This window comes from Gekko japonicus, unplaced genomic scaffold (genome assembly GCF_001447785.1).
Source record: "Gekko japonicus isolate JY-2015 unplaced genomic scaffold, Gekko_japonicus_V1.1 scaffold1944, whole genome shotgun sequence".
Taxonomy (NCBI): Eukaryota; Metazoa; Chordata; class Lepidosauria; order Squamata; family Gekkonidae; genus Gekko; species Gekko japonicus.
Genome location: NW_015169231.1, coordinates 12,981 through 33,592, shown reverse-complemented (window position 1 = coordinate 33,592; position 20,612 = coordinate 12,981). Strand labels below are relative to the sequence as shown.

General features: G+C 46.2%; 1 protein-coding gene across 1 annotated transcript in view; it reads left to right on the top strand.

Moving 5' to 3' along the window:
* Window positions 1-20,612, top strand: part of LOC107114840 (IQ and AAA domain-containing protein 1-like) — a gene marked incomplete at its 3' end in the record, with an annotated part of 190,785 nt that overhangs the window by 157,669 nt on the left and 12,504 nt on the right. Inside the window, exons 11-13 of the mRNA XM_015416438.1 lie at window positions 1,412-1,487; window positions 9,368-9,474; window positions 11,658-11,750. Coding sequence (XP_015271924.1) covers window positions 1,412-1,487; window positions 9,368-9,474; window positions 11,658-11,750 — 276 coding nt within the window. The remainder of the gene's footprint in view (window positions 1-1,411; window positions 1,488-9,367; window positions 9,475-11,657; window positions 11,751-20,612) is intronic.

Sequence of the window (20,612 nt, the reverse complement as noted above, 5' to 3'; positions counted from 1 at the left end):
GATATTTTTTCCACCCACCTTACACCCTAGTGTACTCTCTTGCCATAGCTGGTCTGGTTAACCTTTTCTTGCCCCAGTTCTTCCCCCTCTTTCCATTTCCGAAGCTGGAAACTATATGTCAGAATAGGAAAAATAGGCTGCTGTGTGTTTTTCTCATCCAAAGGGTACCTGGATGCCTTATCAGCAAGCAGCTGGGTCTTAAGGTGGTGCAGACAAATGCCAGGCCAGTTAATTATCAAATAACTGCCATTCAAGACCTGATAATGGATGAGAATGTTGGCCTGCCCTGTGTTACCAAAACCAAAAGTGAAAGAATCTACATTCCACCTGAATTTTTTGGTAAAGTCAGATTCAAGGGGGAGTGGAAACCCTGTATCTTGTTCAACCGTCTCCAGACTTAGAGTGTTTATTTCCACCTATTACTGGGCCTCAAGCAGAAGCTAGGGGTTACGTTGGTGCACAACTGTGCACCCTAATAACATTACGTTTGCCTGAGGTAGCAGAGGTGCTCTGAAGATGGGTGTGCAGGTTATTGGATCCTTGCTCATCCTGACACTGAAATCTGCCAAAGAATGACAGACTTGTTGGGATAAGAGATGTGAAGTCCTGGTGGTGGGGAGAGAAGAATTTAGGAGACCCTCCATCCACATGTTTTTTTCAAGAACCATTTCTCTGGTTTTGTGACAAAATTTGGAGGGCACTGGGGAAAAACATGAAAGATTTCCTGTTTTGAAATGAGTGAAATAACACTCAAGACTGTTTTTTTCCTCATCTGCAATGTATGGCATTGTTATGTACTGAGACTGAGGCAGTGTTTCTTAAACAGTGATTTCTTTATTCAGCTCAGAACACAGCAACACAGCAACACAGCAACACTCAAGAACGATGCAACTGTATACATTTTGAACCACGGAAAACCGCACCCCCTAGCATAGTAATGACCAATTACAACTGAGAGCTTAGAACCAATGGGATTCGTTCCCACCAAAGTTCAGAGTCTTTCCGGATTGGTCTGTTACGCAGCAGCGACCAATCCGACTGCAGGGTTTAGAATACCTGAGAGTCAATGGAGCTTGTGCCTGAAGCGCCAGTGTAGGTTACATAGCATAACACATAAGCAAATACATAACAAGCATGAAGATTGTATGTAAGCATGATAGCATTTATATAGCATCAGGAAGATCCATGGGGACTCACGGGGGGGGGGCGGGTTCTCAAACTATAGTCTCTTTCCCTCCCCCTGGCAGCCCCTGCTGTCTTTCCCCTTTGAGAAAGTAATTTGATTGTGTCTCTTTGGGGGTCGTTCTAAGCAAGAGTTTCTCCAAATAACATCCTTTTTGTAGAAGCAGTGTTTATTTCAACCACCTGTGCTCCTGAATTAGTTATACCAAGGTTTTATTTTGCACATTAGGACGAAGACAACGGCTGGAAAATGGCCCCCAGTAACTTTCTCCCAATAATGGAACAAGGAAACAGCAAGTATAAAGGCAAGTAACAACAGCAGGGCTAAAACAGAACTGATTCTGCATGCTGACATTCTGTGACCCTCTCATATGCCTGAAGGTTGGGAAAGACGCTTTTCTAAAAAGCAAATGCAGGGTGAGCATTCAGGTGCCAAGTGGTGGGTCTCTTACTCTAGAACTGGTTTGGCGTAACACATAAACAAGGAGCTAGAAATACAGAAAATAAAACTGATTGATACACATGCTCTGTGGGCCAGAATGTATACATTGTAACATATTTTAAATAGTATTTTAAAGATTTCTGTTTCAAGTGTGTGGCTGGGGATTTTAGAGCTGTTTGACAGGATATGGTATTGGCGGGGGGGGGTCTTCTTCAAAAGACTTCATTTATCATATAGACTTTGATGGGAACAAAAAGGGAGTTAATTTCTTGAAACTAAAAGCAGATGTGTGCTTGTTTACAGTAGTTAACATTGCAACTAATATTTCCCCCCTAATTCTTTCGATGACAAACTTGAAGATGTTTTTCATCCAGATTTTTTTTTTAACTATCAATATGCTAGAACCAGGCCTTTCCAATGTGTGATTCTATAAGTTAATGTAGTCCACCAGCCATGAGTGGAAACCCACCTGGAATTGATAAACTTCCAGGTCCTGTTACCTGCCCAAGGCTGCAAATATTGGCGGCTGCCAAGCTGGGCAGGCCACAATATATGGATACTGGACTGCACCGGAGTTGAAGATGGGTCACAGAAGGAGATGGAAAGTGTCTTAGGGGAACAGAGGGATAAAGTTGGACACCTTTGTCCTTTAATACATCATCTGTTTTTGGATGCCCCTTGGGATCCTCAGTCTACTGTTGTTACTGTTTAATATGACCCTTACCGTTCACAGCTGATAGCAGACTTTTGGTTCATAATGAACCCACCAACTTTCCACATATCAAATTAATATTTCATAGGGCTTGGCCATATGTTTCCAGTAAAGGTCCCCTTGAGGGTTGAGTAACTTACAACTTGCAGACTTGATCTGGCCCACTCAGGACCAAACGGGATGAGATGCTGAGCATTCTGTGGCTGCGGTCACACGCACCAGTTGGAGCGCAGGAGAAGGGAGGCTATTTCCTCCAGAGGAATTTGACATGCAGTTGTGAGATCACATAGCCCTTTGAAGCTGCGGGCACAGCCCGTCACTGTGTGATCAGACACAACTGTGGGTGAGTCGTCGTTGTTGTTTTGCCATTTGTTTCCCTTGCGCGTAAACAAGCAATCGAGGAATCGCACCTCCGCACTGAGGACCCCCTATGGAGTATGCAGTGATGCACTTACTGGAAGGGGGGAACACAGTATGGAGTCGGGATGCCCTGATCAGACCATCCTGACAGCATGAGAGCCAGTTTGGTGTAGTGGTTAAGTGCGCAGACTCTAATCTGGGAGAACCGGGTTTGATTCCCCACTCCTCCACTTGCACCTGCTGATGTGACCTTGAGTCAGTCACAAGCTCTGGCGCAGCTGTCCTTGAAAAAGAGCAGTTTCTGGCAGAGCTCTCTCAGCCCCGCCCACCTCACAGGGTGTCTGTGGTGGAGAGGGGAAGGGAAAGGGGTTTGTAAGCCGCTCTGAGACTCCAAGTGAAGGGCGGGGTATAAATCCAATCTCTTCTTCTCTCTTCTTCTTCTGCTTCTAACTGAGCGATCAGACAGGGGAAAGTCTGCCCGTGGCCCGCCTTATCCAGGTAACACCAGACTTTCCCGTCTTTTGACTCCCGTGGCGGAACAGCACGGGTTGCCAATGACTGCGGGACACTTCCCAGCTGTTGCTGTCTGATCACTCCCTTTAGATCCATCAGGTATCCGCACCTATATCGGATCTAAAGGAGCATGTGATCGCAGCCTGTGTGATTATTGGTAACAGCAAGTTTTAGGAACCTCAACTTCGATCGGGACCACTGTGAAAGAGGAGATGAGCATTTATGCCTTTCCCCACAGTGTTTTCCCAACTTGAAGTGGTTTGGTGGAATTATGTGCCCTATTGAGGCATACATCTGGGCAAATTGGGGTCCTGCATGCCTGCTATTAAAAAGCCACTTGGGAGCTCTATACATGTGAAAAGTACGCAGACGGACGAGTGATTTCAGGTTAGCATACTTTATTAGCACAGAACAAGACAACTTTAGCCGGCTCGTAGGCCGGCTTATATCCCCCGTGAATCCACCATCCAGAACACCCCCCCACTTCCCAATAGGTCCCAACTAGTGGCCGAGAGTCCCATAGGCTCTCGGCCCGGAGCCTAGCCCTCTGATTGGTGCAGGCTAGGATCCGCATCGTCCTTTGTTTATCGGAGCGAAGCTCGACGCTTGCGCTTGACCTCGTGGCGCCCAAGCTGACCACGCGGTCAGAGCTTGATACATTACACCATGAAACTATGAGGATTTCAGCTGGTTTGGCACTAAGAGTTTCCACTTCTCCCCTCCCCAGGTGCCAATCCACCCTCCCATTTCTTGACATAACTTGGAGAGTAGGCAGGCTAGAGACAGAGGTAAATCAGAAAATGAATGTTCGTCTCCCTGCTGCGGGAAAGGGAATGTACGAAGCAGGAAAACCGGAAACACTCCTCTCTATAATATCCTGATCTCCCTGTTTGCCTTCCCGGAATAGTAGAATAGGAGGGAACAAAGCAGACCAAGCCTTCCCTCCTTTCAGTTGTGTATTGTGCTACATTTCTTACCCTCTTCTCCCTGCGCTAATAATGTTGCAGGGGATGAGCAAAGAAGGAGGCAATGTCAGCGTTTCACACTAGACGTCCTGCTAGGGAGCTGTGTGTCTAGTGTTACCTTTGCGAAAGGTGGATTGTTCCTGAGTTGCAGATCCTTTGTGGAGAGGCGCACCATAAAGCCAGTTCTTGGTCATGAGTGCAGCATCAGGTGAGGCTAAGACATCAGGATAGTATGTGTTGTTCTCTCTCCTTTCTTCCATAGTACTCAAGGCGGCATACATTGGATTCCAAAGCAGTCTCCTGATCCAGGCACTAATCTGAGAAAGATTGTTTTAGCTTTAGCGTGGTTTTTGCATCAGACTGTGCCCCAACAGTGGTTGTGTTTCCCAGCCAGGCTGGAAGAAAAGAAGCCAACCCGCAAAAATACAACGATCAAGGAGGCCAGGGCAGGAAGTCAGCTCTCCTCGGCCTTGTGTCCCTTTTGTTGTGAAATTAGACATCTCTAGAAGTGAGTGGAGCAAAGAGCAAAGGTGGCTGCCCCGTCTCATCTTGTTTGGCCCTGAGAGAGGTTGCTGAGAATGTGCAGACCCCCTAAAATTCCAGATAACAGGAATGGCTGGACTGGCTCTCTGGATGACTTGCTCCTTTCCAAATGTTACAAGGGTAACACAGGGTGGAGAATTTAGACAGAGGGGGCTTTTCCTCTATCTCCCATAATACTAAAACTTGGAGGCATTCAATGGAATTGTTTGGAAATAGTTTTGAGACAGATAAAAGGAAATCCTTTTCTCAACAAGTAATTAAAATGGCATTCAGTGCCGCTGGAGGTATTGATGGCCATGAGCTTAGGCGGCTTTGAAAAAGGGGAACTGTCCGCTAGCTGCCATGTTTCGTTTGTATTTGTCCTTTCCTGCCTGTGGCGCGACTGCGCATGCTTGGCTCGCTTGCACTGCTCGCTTGCTGTAAACAGCGATAGGGAGGCGCTCATGAGACCGTGCGAACTGGCGCTGCCAGACTGGGTTATCTGTCTAACCTTGAGGAGGAGGGAGGCCTTGCGTTCCACTGTTGGTGTGAATATTTCTGCTCTCATGAGGCACGGAGACTCTCCCGTTCATTATGTAATCTCCCGCCGGGAGGATTCCCCCCCGCATGCTTGGATTTTATCTGCTTAGCCACTTGCAGCATCATGTTATATGTACTGATGCACCCGCCCCATTGTCATTCCTAACAATATCCCTGTAGATCATGGCAACAGACCTGTAGTCTAATAAAGCATAACGCTTCCCTGGAAACGTGTGTGGAGATTTACTTGCTGTTGAACCTGACAGGAACATAGAAAGCTTTGACTGAACTCAGAGCCTCCACATTTAGAGGCAGTATATCTCTGAATGCTAGTGCTGGGCGGTAGCAGGCAGGGAGGACCTCAACCTCTATTCGCTGTTTGTTTGGCCCTCTCTGTGAAATACTGTCCTGGACTCATCTCGCAGGAGGAACTTGCAGTCTTATGGAAAACATAAAGGAAAAGAAGGGGGAAACCAGTGCTCTGCAATTCAAATAATAAAATTAAATAATATTGTTAATTTGGGCCTGTCTATTACTGGGAGTGTATTCTCAAGGTACTTGCAATGCTAGAGCAATCCAGCATTCACTGAGGTAACACTATAGACATCTGTCTAGTCATTAAAACATGACATCCTTACCCATCTGATGTTTAGCTTAAAGTGCTTCAGCGTTGTTGTTTTTTGTAGTTTGATTAAATGTTTTAGTATCTGTAAGCTACCTTTCTTCCAAAATTAGAAGCCCTCAGCCAACTAAATCTTTAAAACTTCTCAGCAGACAATTTCCAGGCACAACCAAGCCAAGTCTCTAACTGATTTGTCCTCTGAGGAATGATGCCATCAATTTAGTTGCACGATAGCAATAAATGATTTATTTTGAAAAGATAAACTATGTAGTTTATTTATGGATAATAATTACCTAGGCCCTCAGGCCTCTGAGAAAACGTAACACTTGAAACTTGCTGACCTATCTAAGAATGTGCTTTAAAATTCACAATCTGTAATGACTTCATTCCCTTGAGGCTGGAATTCCAAATTCCGGTGGAGGTGCCTTTCTGACCCATACAAATCAGCTTTCTCTGCTGATGCATTACGAGGTATCCATCATTTGATATGAAAGGCTTAGAGTAATTGAAAGAAATTAATGTATTTCCACATTCCCCACTTCAGCAGCAAATGAGAGCTACTCACTGAACATTCCACTGTGGAACTCCCAAAAGTGAATTCTAGCGAACTAAGCTGAAACCGGAATGTTTGCATTATGTAATGCCAAGTGGCCCCATATGCCTAGGACGATTGCCCCCTGTGGGATCAAGGCTTCCTGCAATGGCTACTCCTCCTAGAGATGTCTTACCTTGGGGAACGGAAACTGCGGTCACACTGGCAGGCTTGGTGCGGTATGGCGGCGCCTCAAATTGCACCAGTTCAAAGCGTAGCAGAGCATTTCATCCAGACTGCACACCCTGTGGCAGATTACCCACATGGCTGTCCCGTGGGGGACCATTCACATTAGTGTTGCGCTTCAACCACTGGACAAGCTGTAAGGGTGGGTTTTATTTAAATGCAGGTGGATGGATGCACATATGGGCAGCAACTAAAAAAAAACAGTGGCTGAAACAGCTCTGCAAGTTCAGACGTCCCTTCCGGGTTCCTTTCGCTGGAGGAGAGTTCAGACATTGGAAAACCCGGAGGGAACCTTTCGTAATGGACTTTCCCCGGACTTTATTCCGCTTCCATTGCGGAACAGAACGGGCTGCCGACGACTGCGCCACAGGAGGCAGATGTCCTCGTCTGGAGGGGCCCATTTATTCCATTCAGGTAACGCCACTGTAGCGCCACAAGCGGCCCGTGTGACCGCAGCCAGAGTCCTCCCATTTATGCAGGATATGTGGAGGGACGGTATACAATACCCTTCCACAAGCGAGGCAAGCACCGTTTCCCATCCTCCAGAGGCACTGCTGCAGTGGCAGCCTTTTAAGGCCGCAGCGGGAGGCTGTCTCCAATGACACTCTGTTGCAGAAGGTTGTTTCCTGCCCCCTTGGAGACTTCTGCCAATGCAAGAGGTTTTTCTGCCGGTGGAAGAGCTTCTTGTGTCAGTGGACAGCTCTTTGCGCCTTAGGAATGCAGAGCTGTTAGCCAAGCAGAGTGGTAAAGGTAAAGGTAAAGGTTCCCTTGCTCGAAAGCCAATCGAATCCAACTCTAGGGTTGTGGTGCTCATCTCCGTTTCAAAGCCGAAGAGCCAGCGCTGTCTGAAGATGTTTCCGTGGTCATGTGGCCGGCATGACTAAACACCAAGGCGCACGGAACGCTGTTACCTTCCCACCAAAGTGGTACCTATTTATCCACTTGCAATTTCTTGCTTTCGAACTGCTAGGTTGGCAGGAGCTGGAACTAGAGACGGGAGCTCACTCCATCATGCGGCACCCAGGTCTTGAACTGCTGAACTACCGACCTTCCACAGCCTGCAGTTCAGCGTCTTAACCACTTGAGCCACCGCAGCTCCTAAGCAGAGTGGTAGGCCACATCTAACAGTACCTCGCAGAACTCTCCTATTTATTCCAGGTCCTTGTCCAAGGGTGCTTGTTGAACTTTACAGGCTCTCAGCAATTTTTCAGTAAAAATAAGTGACAGCCAGTTTACAGTCTCTGGCTTGATTTAAAGCTACTCAATTCTGTCTCCCCCCCTCCCCTCCCAAAGAACTGATCCAGGTGCCACCATCAGTGCATCCAAGGCATTTCTATCTTAAGAATGTGTGAGACCTGCTTGTAAACTACCGCACGCACCCCCCAGTTATCTTAATGCACTCTACACACAGAGGGAGTTGCATGGAATCCTGTCCTCCCACCCTGCGTAAATAAAGTGGGAAACCTAACCCTAACCTGCAAATAGTTTTCTTATTACTTTCTTCCAAGCAATGCTTCGTTTGTAGGAAGCTTCTTGTGTAGGAAGTGTGTGAAAAATAAGCAGGAAACACTGGTGCAAAGATGGTCTGGAGTAAAAATAGAGAAACCTCAGGAAAACCCCCGAAGACCAGCAAACAATACGGTGTAGAAACTTTTTTGGGGGGGGGGGGACAAAGCAGTAAGAAGGAATGCCTTAAGTTTCCATGAACATTCAAGCAAAAATGTCTCAGTAGCATTCTACCTCTTCGTTCCTCAGGAAAGTACATAATTTATTACATAACAGTGCGGTGTAAGGTTTCGAATGTTGGACTAGGATCTGGGAGACTCAGACTCAAATCCCCGCACTGCCACGGAAGCTTGCTTGGTGATCTTGGGCTAGTCACACCCCTTCAGCCTCACCTACCTCACAGGGTTGTCGTGAGGATAAAATGAAGGAGGAGGAAGAGGAGGAGGTTGGATTTATGCCCCACCCTTCACTACCCGAAGGAGTCTCAGAGCGGCTTACAAACTCCTTTCCCTTCCCCTCCCGACAACAGAAATCCTGTGAGGTAGGTGGGGCTGAGAGAGCTCTTTGGAGGACTGCTCGTGAGAGCTCTGAAAGAACTTGTGACTGAACCAAGGTCACACCAGCAGCAGCATGTGGAATCAAACCCAGTTCTCCCAGATTAGAGTCAACACTCTTAACCACTACCCTAAACTGGCTCTCAAAGATGTAAGCCACGTTGGGTTCCACTCGAAGAAGAAGAGATTGGATTCATACCCCACCCTTCACTACCCAAAGGTGTCTCAGAGTGGCTTACAAACTCCTCTCCCTTCCCCTCCCCACGACAGACACCCTGTGTGGTTGGTGGGGCTGAGAGAGCTCTTGACAGAAACTGCTCTTTTTCAAAAACAGCTCTTATCAGAACTGCAGCTTGCCCAAGGTCGTCCAGCCAGGTGCAAGTGGAGGAGTGGGGAATCAAACCCGGTTCTCCCAGATTAGAGTCCGCGCATTTAATCACTACACCAAACTGGAGAGAAAGTTGAGGTATAAAAGAAGTAAGTAAATAAGTAAGTAAAGATACGTAGATATAATTCTTGGCTTCTCTGCTGGCAGTGTCAATTTCAGCTGTTCTGTTCCAGACTTTACTTAACGGAAACCTCCATTTGTTCTATATATGGCACTGAATAACCACATAATTGTGCATTCTTTTCACTAACGACTTCCTCTTTTTCCTGTTCCTTGGTAATAGATGTTTGGCAGAACAGAGATGAGGGATGGAACTTCTCACAGGAGTATGACCCAGAACTGATCAAAGAGGAAAAGCGGAAAGAAGTAGAAGAGGAGATCAGAGTGCAGGTGAACTTCCTCTAGCAGGTCATTTATAACAAACAGTGGTTGTTGTCAAAGAGGATTGCTTTGTAGAGGCAAGAGCTGGTCGGGCATACTTCTAGATGAGCATCTGTTTGCCTTTACCCATTAACATAAGTGAAATACAAAGCAGCTAAAGTACACTTATCTGAGAATGCCTCTGCAGGGAGACATAAAACAAAATAGTTACAGCCATGTTGCCATTTGCCGGGAAGCTGAATAAAGGGGATGCCACCAAGCGAACTTTCGCGTTCTCTGCTAACAGTCAAGTTTTGTGTCTGGCCCTTTGGAAAGGTAATCTGCATTCTGGATTTAGCTCGTTCACACTTGCCTTATTTGCTGTGGCTTGGATGCTCTTGGAAAATGGTTCCCACACACTTCCCACAGCATCGTGCTTCCGTGCACCGCCTAGATTTTACTCATTTTCTTTATCTCATTACATATGCTTACTCATTCAGTCCTCACATATGTATTCTCAACAAGAAGGACTATAAATCCTCTGTATTTTAGGGTATTTCTTTTTCAGAATAGTATATTAGAATACTGAATGTAATGCAAGGAGTATTGGGATGTTTTGCTGCAGCCACCTCAAAAAGTGTTATTAAGTGTTCTCCACGTCTGGGCAAACAGAGATCTCGGTTTGTGCTTCCCACAATGAGAAAAGACACCTTTAGACATTTATCTGCTATTCTGACATGTTTATTGCTTTACAACTGTTGACCTTATAACCTTAGTTTGTTATTTATCTCTGACTTTGCATATCTTAAGGAGCTGCGGTGGCTCAAGTGGTTAAGACGCTGAACTGCAGGCTGTGGAAGGTCAGTCGTTCAGCAGTTCGAGACCCGAGTGTGCCGCATGATGGAGTGAGCTCCCGTCTCTAGTTCCAGCTCCTGCCAACGTAGCAGTTCAAAAGCAAGAAATTGCAAGTAGATAAATAGGTACCACTTTGGTGGGAAGGTAACAGCGTTCTGTGCGCCTTGGTGTTTAGTCATGCTGGCCACATGACCACGGAAATGTCTTCGGACAGCGCTGGCTCTTCGGCTTTGAAACTGAGATGAGCACCGCAACCCTAGAGTCAGACTCGACTGGCTTTCGAGCAAGGGAACCTTTACCTTTTTACCTTGCATATCTTAAACATCATCATGTTACATGTTAATTTGTTGTTAAGTCCCTGTCTGTAAGTCTGAACGTTACCTACCATTCCAGTGTATTTGGAAAAGTGTGCCTTGCACACGAAAGCTTATACCTTGAATAAACCTTTGTTGGTCTTAAAAGGTGCCACTGGACCTTTGTTCTGCTGCTTCAGACCAACATGGCTGCTCACCTGGATAATTCCCCCCCCCCCTGTAATCTTTCCCAAACCTGCTTTTGCTGCAGTGTTCTGGAAACAATGTGGTTGACGTTGCATGTGAGGAGGGCACTGAAGTAGACTCCAGGAAGCTGTTTTCCAAAGTGTTTGATGAGAAATGGGTTAATGGCAAAAGGCTGGTGGTTTCTTTCGTTAGTCTCTGACTAGCACAAAGGGGGCAAAGCAGCTTGCTCTGCTGAGAGTGGCCGAATGTTGCCATGCACAGCTTCTCTGCCTTCAGCCAGTTTGGTGTAGTGGATAAGTGCGCAGACTCTAATCTGGGAGAACCGGGTTTGATTCCCCACTCCTCCACTTGCACATGCTGGATGACCTTGGGCAAGCCATAGTTCTGGCACAGCTGTTCTTGAAAAAGAGCAGTTTCTGTCAGAGCTCTCTCAGCCCCACCTACCTCACAGGGTCTCTGTTGTGGGGAGGGGAAGGGACAGGAGTTTGTAAGCTGCTCTGAGACTCCTTTGGATAGTGAAGGGCAGGGTATAAATCTAATCTCCTCCTCCTCCTCCTCCTCCTCTTCTTCTTCTTCTTCTTCTTCTTCTTCTTCACGTTTCCATTGGCCAGCGGTGAGGGAGTTGGTGGTGAGGCGATGGTTTGCCCTGAGCTGGACACTATGAAGCAGGCTGGGACACTAGCGAGGTCCCCGGGAGGGGGGCATAAGGAGACATGGTGCTGAAGCCAGGCACGAAACAAGCCCATGATTCAGTGATGGTGTGTGAACAGATTTCTGGTTTGACAGGCAAACCGCAGTTAAAGTGAGCCATGGTTTTTGTGGTGCACCTCAAAAGAGTATGTGTAACTGCCTCAACAGGTAGATGAACTGATGCGTCAGGAGCTAAAGAATCTCAAGTTGGCTGTGGACAGAGAGACAGAGAAAACAGCGAAAAAAGGCAAGAGAGGGAAAGTAAGTAAAACGTTGCTAATCTGTGCTAGGAGTTACTGCTTGACTAGGAGCCAGAGAAGGCTTCCTGGTGCCTTCTTAACTTGCATGTAACTAACAGCTCCCCCAAGACATGGTTTTCCCAATCATCAGTTTTCATTTCGAGATGGAAAATCGATTCTTGAGAAACCAAAGAGGGCTGCCTTGTGATGGCTAATCGGTGACAGCTTGTTTCTGTGGAGTGCCTAATACGTAGTGACATCGTGGTCAGATTTTATTGTACGTCGTCTAAGCAGGATTTTATTAAAACTAAGGAAACAAGTTTTGCCTTCCGTTATTCCTTCCCCCACCCCCCTGCTGCTATAAAACAAGTAGATGTATTTTGTAGTGCTAAGTTTTCTGTTACGGTCATATGGATGACATGTTTCAACTCCAGTTTCTCCCTCCCTTTCCCACAATGTCACAACAGGGCACAGTCCTGAGAGTGCTCTGCAGTTAGCCATGTGATGCTGCTTCCCCTGTGCCTTTCTCTTTAAGATATTGGGTTTGCTTCGTTGCCTAGAATCCTGGAGGCACTGGCCTTGTGCGGAGCTCCCAAGCCGGGGAAAGCAGCTCCCATGTAGCCTCCATCACCTTCCAGCCACTATGGTGGGATCTCCCATCTCTTTACATTACTTTCTAGAAAGGCACAACAGGCCCAGGTAGTCTTCTTGTAAGCCAGGGTTCATTTTTGATCCTGCAGGCACCTTTGGAATTCTGACCCAGGGAGGTGGCACGGACACAAAATGGCAGTCACAGGAGGTGGGGCCAGCCACAAAATGTCAGGGGGTGAGGGTATGCCTAACTCGGACAGTAACTCTCCAGCATTTCAGGCAGACGCTCTGTTTAACAGGATGTCTTTTAATCTGTCCTGCCAATCAGACCTCCAGTGGCCAACCAGAAGCCGTGCTGGGCAAAAGCCCCACCTGGCCCATCCCACTTTCTAAAAACAGTTGGTTGGCAGGAGGAAAAATATTGGTGGGTGTCACGTTGGGGGCAGGGCCATGGTGGCTCAGACGTTAAGACGCTGAGCTGCAGACCAGAAGGTCAGTAGTTTGGCAGTTCAAGACCCAAGTGCAGCATGACAGAGTGAGCTCCCGTCTCTGACCCCAGCTCCTACCTACCTAGCAGCTCAAAAGCAAGAAATTGCAAGTAGATAAACAGGTACTGCTTCGGTGGGAAGGTAACAGCATTCCGTGCGCCTCGGCATTTAGTCATACCGACCACATGACTATGGAAACGTCTTCAGACAGAGCTGGATCTTCAGCTTGGAAACAGAGATGAGCACTGCCCCCTAGAGTTGGATTCGACTAGCCTTTGAGCACGGGAAACTTTTACCTTCACCTTATGTTGGGGACACCCTGGTTTAGGCAGTGCGTGGTGGTTTGTGTTTTCATTGATTAGGGGCATGTTAGAGCACAGCAAAACACCGATAGTGAAATTAAATGGTAATGGAATGAAAATCCATTACCGAGAGTGCCCAGTGGGAAACCTGAAACAAGCAGAATGTCCAGTCTATCCTTACTCTCCAACATAAGGAGCATATAATCAATGCCCCCTGTACTTTGTACCAGGAATCTGCAAAAACTGAAGGACTCATGGAAGATGATATCTACGCCTCCTCCGCAGCCACCTGTGCAGGTTTGGCGGAGGGCTACATAAGCAGGCAGAGTTAGTTGGGACAGAGACATCACCACATTTTCTTCCAATCGTGTCTCAGCTGTGCAAGCCAGGTCAGTTTTGTCCTCCTGTGACATCACAGAGAGATGAGCAGTTTTATGCCTGACTGATCTGCTATGGCACAGTACTAGTGAAGAGGTGGGGGAAATAGGGGTCCAGGAAACTACAGAGGGTAGATAAGCAGCAAGCATCCTTGCCAAATACTGGCCATCTGGGATGAATTCCATCTCCATGTCTACCAGGTTCCATCTGCACTGAAATAATGCTTTCATCATACATCCTCCTTCAGGTAATGATTGCTCCCAGCACCACTAATAAGCCCCCCAACACCCTCCACATTGAACGTGCTGCGGGCCACAGAGATGCCATGCAGCACCTGGGCTACTGTCACAATGTGTTGATGTGAGCATTGTCCAATGCCAGTACTTCCGGTTTCCAGGTATGTAAGTGGAGTCAGTCTCCCTCTCCAGTAGAGGTGGGCCTCTCTCCACTCGTTGTGTGAAGTGGCTGGGCTATGCACCCAGGCTAAGAGCCACAGAGCAAGAATCCTTGTGCTCTCGCCCTTTGGCCTGTAGTTCCTAAGAAAAACTTTTACGCAACATCAGTTTTCCAAATAAGAATTTCTGCTGCTGGATTTAAAATCCGGTTAGTGTTGATGAAAGAATCATACAAACGCCTCAACACAACAGAAACCAATTTAAATTTAGAGTGCTGTGGTGATTTTCATTTAAATGCTTTGAGACCGATGGATAAAATAATTTTACAAATAGGGGGACCAGGCAGAGTGGAAATGGGGGAAAGAACATGGAGGAAAGAGGCAGCTGACAATGAACTGAGGAATAGCCAGGAAAACAAGGAGCTAAAAGATTAAAGAAGGAAGACGCGGGGTGGCAGGGTTATCTGAAAGGGCTTTGTCACCCAAGGCAAGTACAGTTTTGCATCTGTCCCATTAGTTCCTAAGCAGCAGAACAAGGCTTCACGCAAAATCATCTGCAGCTTCCTCGAATATGATTTTAAGAACATAAGAGGAAGCCTTGCTGGATCAGACTGGTGGTCCCTCTAGTCCAGCATCCTGTTCTACACAATGGCCAGCCAGCTACCCTAGACAGCCAGCGAAGAAAGCCGAGGCCTTCCCCCAATGCTGCCTTCCAGCACTGGTGTTGAGAGGTTTCCTGTCTCTGAATCTGGACATTCCCTTTACTCCCCAAGGCTAATGGTCACTAATAGACCCTTCCTCCATGAATTTATCTTGTCCCCTACAATATTACGTTTAGTTTACATAGCATTTAACACACTGTATATGCTGGCTGTGAAATCCACTGGAGTAGACGGGGGTAACTGTACATAGGATTGCAATGTTCGTTTTTAAGTTGCCCCCGAATGCTTTTTCTTTGATAAGGAAAGAGAGCTATTTTAAGACCCATTGAAGTATATTCTTCCAGGAGGCTATGATTTCTTGGAATGAAATGATAAGCTGTGTACTGTGTACTTCATGCTATAATAAGCAGTTTGGTTTCCTGCACAGAGTTAGGTAGGGTTTTCAAATACAAGGACTGAGCTCATAACCTCTTTCTTCTAGTAGGGGGAAAAAAACTTTGCTTTTGATTCCCCCTTCCTTTCAGTCACTTAGAAACCAAAGATGTGTTGCTGTTGTTTTGTTTTGTTTTACAAACAACTCACCAGAACAACAGGAAAAGGCAACTTCAATACTTAAACCTTGATTTTGATGCTTTATCAATAAATGTATGCAGGTCTGAAAAGGGCCTTTCCTCCCCCAAATTCTTCCTCTTCCCCATTTCCCATCACCAGGAGCCTCTGTTTGGGGGCCCTGGCCTGAGTGGGCTGGATACAGAAGTAGGCTGTTGCAAAGACATCTCATTTGCATATACGGTTGGTGCTTTTGGAAAGAGTGTTCAGTGGGAGGGAAGTCATCAAGTTCATTTAAAGGTGTTTGCTGTACGCAAGTTTCCGTAACTTGCCTGAGCGTGACTTACAAGAAAAGGAAGGGGAAGAATTGTGTCAGCATAAACTTGAAGGCTTTCAATCACAGGGATTTCTGTAAGCTCTTGGGGAAGGTATTTGTTTTCAGAGTTCTTTTGCATCAGCTTTAGTAACCAGATAGAATGAAGGGGGAAAAGAGAGAGGAGGGTGGAAGACTGTGAGGGACCTTTGTTAGAATAAATTCCCTCTGACCATAGAGAAGTCCTTCACCTCTGTCCAGAGGCACAGTTCCCCATGGCAGGGAAAGAAAGCAATGCCCTCTTGTTATGACACTCCAAATGGCTACTTGTGCCATATGTGCACAGAACAGGCAGAGAGTTGTCATATATAGCACAGAGAAATTAATAACACAGGATAAGAATCCAAAACATCAGCAGCCTGAAGTCTTTAAAGCCGGAGCCTCAAATATGACCTTGGAGTTGAAATTAGGGATGGGCACGAACCGGAATTTTGGTCGGTATGTGATTGATGAAGCGATGTTCATCGTTGTGCCTTCTGTGCAGTCCACATGAGACTGCATGATTGCAGGCCAGCTGCAGAGAACAGCTTTCAAACTTTTCAAAGAAGTTTCTAGGCTTTGGAGTGCTTCCCCTCCCCTTTTCCTGCCCAAAGTGTCACGTGACAGAGGTAAGGCGAGGACTCCCCCCTGGTGATATCAGGGGCTGTGGCATATGCTAATGAGTTATGCTAATGAGTTCCCCTAGCTCTTTTTCTACGAAATGACACCTGTCGGTATGTGATTCATGAAGCGATGTTCATCGTTGTGCCTTCTGTGCAATCCACATGAGACTGCATGATTACAGGGCAGCTGCGGAGAACAGCTTTCAAAGTTTCCAAAGAAGTTTCTAGGTTTTGGAGTGCTTCCCCTCCCCTTTTCCCGCCCAGAGTGTCACGTGACAGAGGTAAGGCGAGGACTCCCCCCTCGGTTCTCTTCTTGCCACCATGAGTAGAGGACATGCTTCCAGGAGCTGCTTCGTGGGGTCGCAAAAGGAAGCACGAAACTGCAAAGTAGGTAGGATGGCTCTTTTTTAAAAAATATGCGACATGCGGGGCAAAAATGGCCCAAAATGACAATCACAACTCATATCCCCTATACTTGAGAGAACGCCACAATATGGCCGCATGATGAGCCTGCTGGTGCCTTACCCCTAAAGCCCAGGAGGGCAGAGCTGCAAGGCTTAAAACTGCATTATGGGAGAAAGCCCTGGGTGCCCCAGATCCCTGCGGGGGGAAACTGGCTCAAGCAGATAAAGGTGCAACGGCCCGTTTGGTGACTTTGGCACCGGCACTCTTGGTATTGGACGCTCAAGCCTAGTCCTCTGTCCCTAGATCAGAGTCAGAGCTGCCTCTGAAAGAGGGCCAAGCACTCCCCGTCACAGTCTGACTTAATCAGCATCTCGTCAAAGCCATTCGGTCTCACCTCTGAATCAACGGTCTCCATCTCCACAGAGCCAAGGCTCACCAGCTCGAGATTGTGGATCCTCCCTGCTTGGAATCCGATTCCCCTCAGAGTCGAGTGTCAACACCAACATTTTTCAGGTCGAGATCCCCTCAATGCCAAGACTTGCCATCGGGGCTCAAGATCAACCCATCCTGACGTCTGAAGATGCCTTCGTCTTCGAGACGAGCTGTCAGGTCTCCAGAGTCATCAGAAGACAAAGTCTTCGAGGTCCCCTCTTCGGACTCATCCATGTCGCAAGACAAAGGGCAGCCTAATCAGAAGCCACCAAATCAGTGGCTATCACAGCGAAATCCGTGGGGTCCATTCCCATGCATGATGCCATCACGATGGAGGCCCTGGGTATCCGCACAGATTCCATATCCATGGCAGCCTTTAAAGCCTTCTTCCAGACCCAGAGGAGATCACTGTGAGCAATACTTTTCTGAGGGAGGAGCCCCCATCAGGGATCCACCTCCAAGGGTGCACTCTTCCAGATTTCGGAAGCTGGCTTGGAGAGCATGTTGATGCCCTCTCCTGACGATACAGTCTGCAACCTGTCAACTCCTCCCACAGAGGATCTTAAGAGGTACTCTGAACAATGGCAAAAGCCATGGGGTTAGAATTCCATTCTTCGGAAGCCCGTCTGATCCTATAACGAAGATGTTATAGAGCCCTGGCTCGGGTCCTGTAGCTCTCCCCATGCTGCAAGAGATGCAAGACATAGCCATGGTTGTATGGGCCAAGCCTGCATTGACCCTAACATCATCCATGACGCTGGAGAATCTCTACAGGATCAGAGAAGAGGGCTGTGACTACTTGTTTCGCCACCCGCAAGCGAACTCCATAGTGTCAGAGGTCCTTCCAGCCAAAGGAAGAGCAGTCATTCATCTCCCCTCAATAAGGAGGGCAGGAGGCTGGACTCTTTGGGAAGAAAGATCTACTTGTCCGGTGCAATGGGACTGAGGTTGGCTAATTTCACAGCGGTCATGGGTAATTACCAAATGTTACTGTGGTAAAAGATGTCAGTTTGTTTGTTTATTTAATTTATATCCCGCCCTCTCCGCCGAAGCAGGCTCAGGGCGGCTTACATGGAGTGTATAAAACAAAACAAGAATTAAGTAAAATCAGAACAATACAATTGTAAGCATAGTATAATATAAAGTGCTAGTTTGTATCAAATAGGAAAACACACAAAAAATCCTGTGATGTGAATACTATTAAGAAGATTTATATAATTTGTTAGACTTTATGAAATTGCAAAAGATTTTGTCAACATCCTTATTTGTACAATATTGTAAATAAAAAGTCCAATATAGTCCAACATAATGAGTACCCGGTATGAACTCATTTCAACTTTTACAGTCTTCCTCAGATGTAAGTCTCTATTGTAATGAGAGGTCAGCTTCTTAATCCAGCTCAATATTGTAATTGCCTTCATAATATCCTGGAATAAACCAAGTAAAAATTCATATGCAGTTGCATGAAAAGGTATTCATACTGTAATTCATACCGGCTACATCTTTTGCAATTTTATAAAGTCTAACAAATTATATAAATCTTCTTAATAGTATTCACATCACAGGATTTTTTGTGTGTTTTCCTATTGGATACCTGTGACCCCTCTTGCTTTGTATTGTTTAGTTTGTATCAAATGGCAAGCATTAGCAGCATCTTGAAGCAACAGCCAGCTGACATCGTAATCTGGGTTAAATTGGCTGTTAATGATGTTAATATTGGGGCCAGGGCCTCAGCTTCTTGGGTGCAGCTCGCTAATCGAAGGCCTGGTGGAAGAACTTCGTCTTTCAGGCCCTGCAGAACTGTAAAAGGTCCCACAGGGCCCTGATGTCCTCTGGGAGCTCATTCCACCAGTACGGAGCTGCCACTGAAAAGGCCCTGGCCCTTGTCACAGCCAGCCTGGCTTCTCTGTAGAGATGTTACCCATTAATAAACAAAGCATTGCAAAGGTCCTTGTTGCAGAAGGCCAAAATCTAGGAAAGCAGCAGCTCAGTGCAGCCAGGCATGGGGCAGACTGCACTAAGAGATCCATGGCCTTTGGCATTGTCATAAGGAGATATTTCCATGACGGCTAAAATCGAAGACCTCCCATTTGAAGGCTGAGACCTGTTTAGTGATCGAACTGATATGGTCTTGGTCCGCATTAGGAAGAATGAGCTGACGGCAAAGTCCTTGGGCATAACCAATAGTTTAACGACACCATATAAGCAAAGGTACTTCCCAAGTCATACCCAGAGGTATCACCAATCAAGGTCCTATCATGTGGCTTTCTGAAAACCCTTGGAGAGGAAATAAGTGTGTCATTGGAAGGGGCAGAGCAATTAACTTAAAACAGTGCTATCTCCGCTCCATTTTGAGCACCCATATCAGGAGATTCAGTACATTCTGGAGACTCTCTGACACTTCAGTCAACTTTGAATGACTGCCTTGAAGCTACCAGGAAGCAATTTGAATGGCCTTCCTTCCTCTCTTTCTTTCTCTCTTCTTAACTAAAGTTAGAACAAAACAGAAAGGGGGAGATAAAAAATTAAAATGACTAAATAAGAGTTTGAGAGTGTGAAACCCAGATATATTAACAGAGAAAAGTCCATCTATATGAGGATAAAGAGCTAACTATGATCATAGCAAATAATTTTTTTAAAAAAATTCTATTAATTTTTTCAAACAACCCCCCCCCAAAATATTACAAAAAAGAAAAAAAAGAACATTACCAAACATGGGAATGAGATTACAAAAGAGAAATACACAATACAAGAAGGCCGTGGTCAGACGTGTCTTTAGATCTGACTCAGCTGCAAATGCCTGACGGATCTAAATGACATGATTAGACAGCAACATCTGGGAAAGGTCCCATAGCCATTGGCAACCCATGCTGCAGAACATGCCATCAGGATGGTCTGCTCATTCCACGGCCCATGGACAGGCTTTCCCCTGCCTGATCGCTCAAGCACTTTCTCATGCCATCAGGATGGTCTGCTCATTCCATCCCGACTGGGTGCCGTTCCCCCCCCCACTTAGCAGTATGCATATAACTGCATACTCCATGGGGGACCCTCAGTGTGGAGGTGCGATTACTTGTTTATGCACATGGGAAACAAAAGGCAAAAAAAAACCCCTACTTGGCTGAATGTGCCATCTGATCTGGCAGTGATGGGCTGAGCCTGCAGCTACAAAGGATGTGTGATTGCGCAACACCATTTCAATTTCAACTGGAGGAAATAGGCTTGCTTCCCCTCCACACCAAGTGGCACACTTGATTGTAGCCAAAGAGGGCAATGTTGAACCAGATTATTGATAGAGAACTTGATATTCAGCATGGCTCCTGTGCAGGGATCGTAGCAAATATGTTCTGCCAAAACATATTCCCCTTTCTCTTAGGTACAGAACATACTCAGAGTTGTTATGTCATAGATTTTTTTTTAAATGGTCTTTTCAATTTTATTTAGTGCTGTGGTCCTATTACTATTTCTAGAAAGCAAAGAATGTTGCTAGATTTCTCAAAATGCATTTTTGTTGGTGTTTTTTAAAATTATTTTTAATTATTTTCTCAAGGGGAAAAAAGTGGGATACAGAAGGGAAAAAGAAGAGGGGGGAATATAGATTCCACAAGTTTGTTAAGTATTATGAATTGTTATTTTATTTTATTTATTTATTTATTAGATTTTTACCCCGCCCTCCCAGCAATGACAGCTCAGGGCGGTTTACACAAT